The sequence below is a fragment of the Pyrgilauda ruficollis genome, unplaced genomic scaffold (genome assembly GCF_017590135.1).
Source record: "Pyrgilauda ruficollis isolate IOZ18807 unplaced genomic scaffold, ASM1759013v1 scaffold1520, whole genome shotgun sequence".
Lineage (NCBI taxonomy): Eukaryota > Metazoa > Chordata > Aves > Passeriformes > Passeridae > Pyrgilauda > Pyrgilauda ruficollis.
In genome coordinates this window covers 63-1,608 of record NW_024513878.1, presented here as the reverse complement: position 1 = coordinate 1,608, position 1,546 = coordinate 63, and the positions used below count along the sequence as shown (strand labels likewise).

Genomic DNA, 1,546 nt, shown 5'->3' with positions numbered 1-1,546 from the left:
TGGGGGTCCATGGTGTCCCCAACTCCTCCCAGGTGGGAACTGGGGCTCCTCGGTGTCCCCAGCTCCTCCCAGGTGGGAATTGGGGGTTCACGGTGTCCCCAGCTCCTCCCAGCTGGGAATTGGGGGTTCACGGTGTCCCCAGCTCCTCCCAGCTGGGAATTGGGGGTTCACGGTGTCCCCAACTCCTCCCGGGTGGGAATTGGGGCTCCTTGGTGTCCCCAACTCCTCCCGGGTGGGAATTGGGGCTCCTTGGTGTCCCCAACTCCTCCCGGGTGGGAATTGGGGCTCCTTGGTGTCCCCAACTCCTCCCGGGTGGGAATTGGGGCTCCTTGGTGTCCCCAACTCCTCCCGGGTGGGAATTGGGGCTCCTTGGTGTCCCCAACTCCTCCCGGGTGGGAATTGGGGCTCCTTGGTGTCCCCAACTCCTCCCAGCTGGCAGATCATGTTCTCTTGGTCCCCTGTGGCCCCCCCGGGGTCCATCGCTGCCACCTCCCCGTGTCCCAAGCCCCCCGTCTCCATGTCCCCGTGGTGTCCCCTGGCAGGAGCCCAGCTCGGTGAAGTTGGAGTGCTCAGCCCTGGGGGGGCACCGCCGGCGCTGCAGTGTGGGGTACCCCGTCTTCCGCTCGCAGGCCAAGGTAGGACCCCCCAGAGACCCCCAGGGAACCTCCACTTCTCCAGCCTTGTGCTCCAGGCACGGCCTGGGGGGAGCCCAAATCCCTGAGGAGCTCCTCCAAACTCTCCACCAAATCCCTGAGGATCACCTCCAAACTCTCCACCAAATCCATGAGGAGCTCCTCCAAAATGTCCCACCAAATCCCTGAGGAACCCCTCCAAAATGTCCCACCAAATCCATGAGGAGCCCCTCCAAACTCTCCACCCAGGTCTTTGGAGAACCTCTGTGTCATCCTTGTCCCAGCCCATTGCAGGTGGGATGGGTTGGAGTCTGTTGGGTCCCCAAACCCATTTCAAGGGGGACAGGGGTTCCACAATGTCCCCAACCTCTCCCAGGTGGCAGCTGGGGGTCCATGGTACCAAATCCCTGAGGAGATCCTCGAAAGTGTCCCACCAAATCCCTCCAAAGTGTCCCACCAAATCCCTGAGGAGCTTCTCCAAACTCTCCACCAAACCCCTGAGAAGCACCTCCAAAGTGCCCAACTAAATCCTTGAGGAGCCTCTCCAAACTGTCCCACCAAATCCTTGAGAAGCTCCTGTAAACTCTCCACCAAACACATGAGGAACTCCTCCAAAATATCCCACCAAATCCTTGAAGAGCTCCTCCCAACTGTCCCACCAAACCCATGAGGAACCCCTCCCAACTGTCCCACCAAATCCCTCCAAAGTGTCCCACCCAATCCCTGAGGAGATCCTCCAAAGTGTCCTGCCAAATCCCTCCAAAATGTCCCACCAAATCCCTGAGGAGCCCCTCTCAACTGTCCCACCAAATCCGTGAGAAGCTCCTGTAAACTCTGCACCAAACACATGAGGAACTCCTCCAAAATATCCCACCAAATCCCTGAAGAGCTCCTCCAAAATATCCCACCAAATC

The 1,546-nt window shown here is 59.3% G+C and overlaps 1 protein-coding gene across 1 annotated transcript in view; it reads left to right on the top strand.

The window, feature by feature from the left end:
- Positions 1–635, top strand: part of LOC121350418 (integrin alpha-10-like) — a gene marked incomplete at its 3' end in the record, with an annotated part of 3,161 nt that extends 2,526 nt beyond the window's left edge. Inside the window, exon 5 of the mRNA XM_041461731.1 lies at positions 543–635. Coding sequence (XP_041317665.1) covers positions 543–635 — 93 coding nt within the window. The remainder of the gene's footprint in view (positions 1–542) is intronic.
- Between the last annotated feature and the right edge of the window lie 911 nt (positions 636–1,546).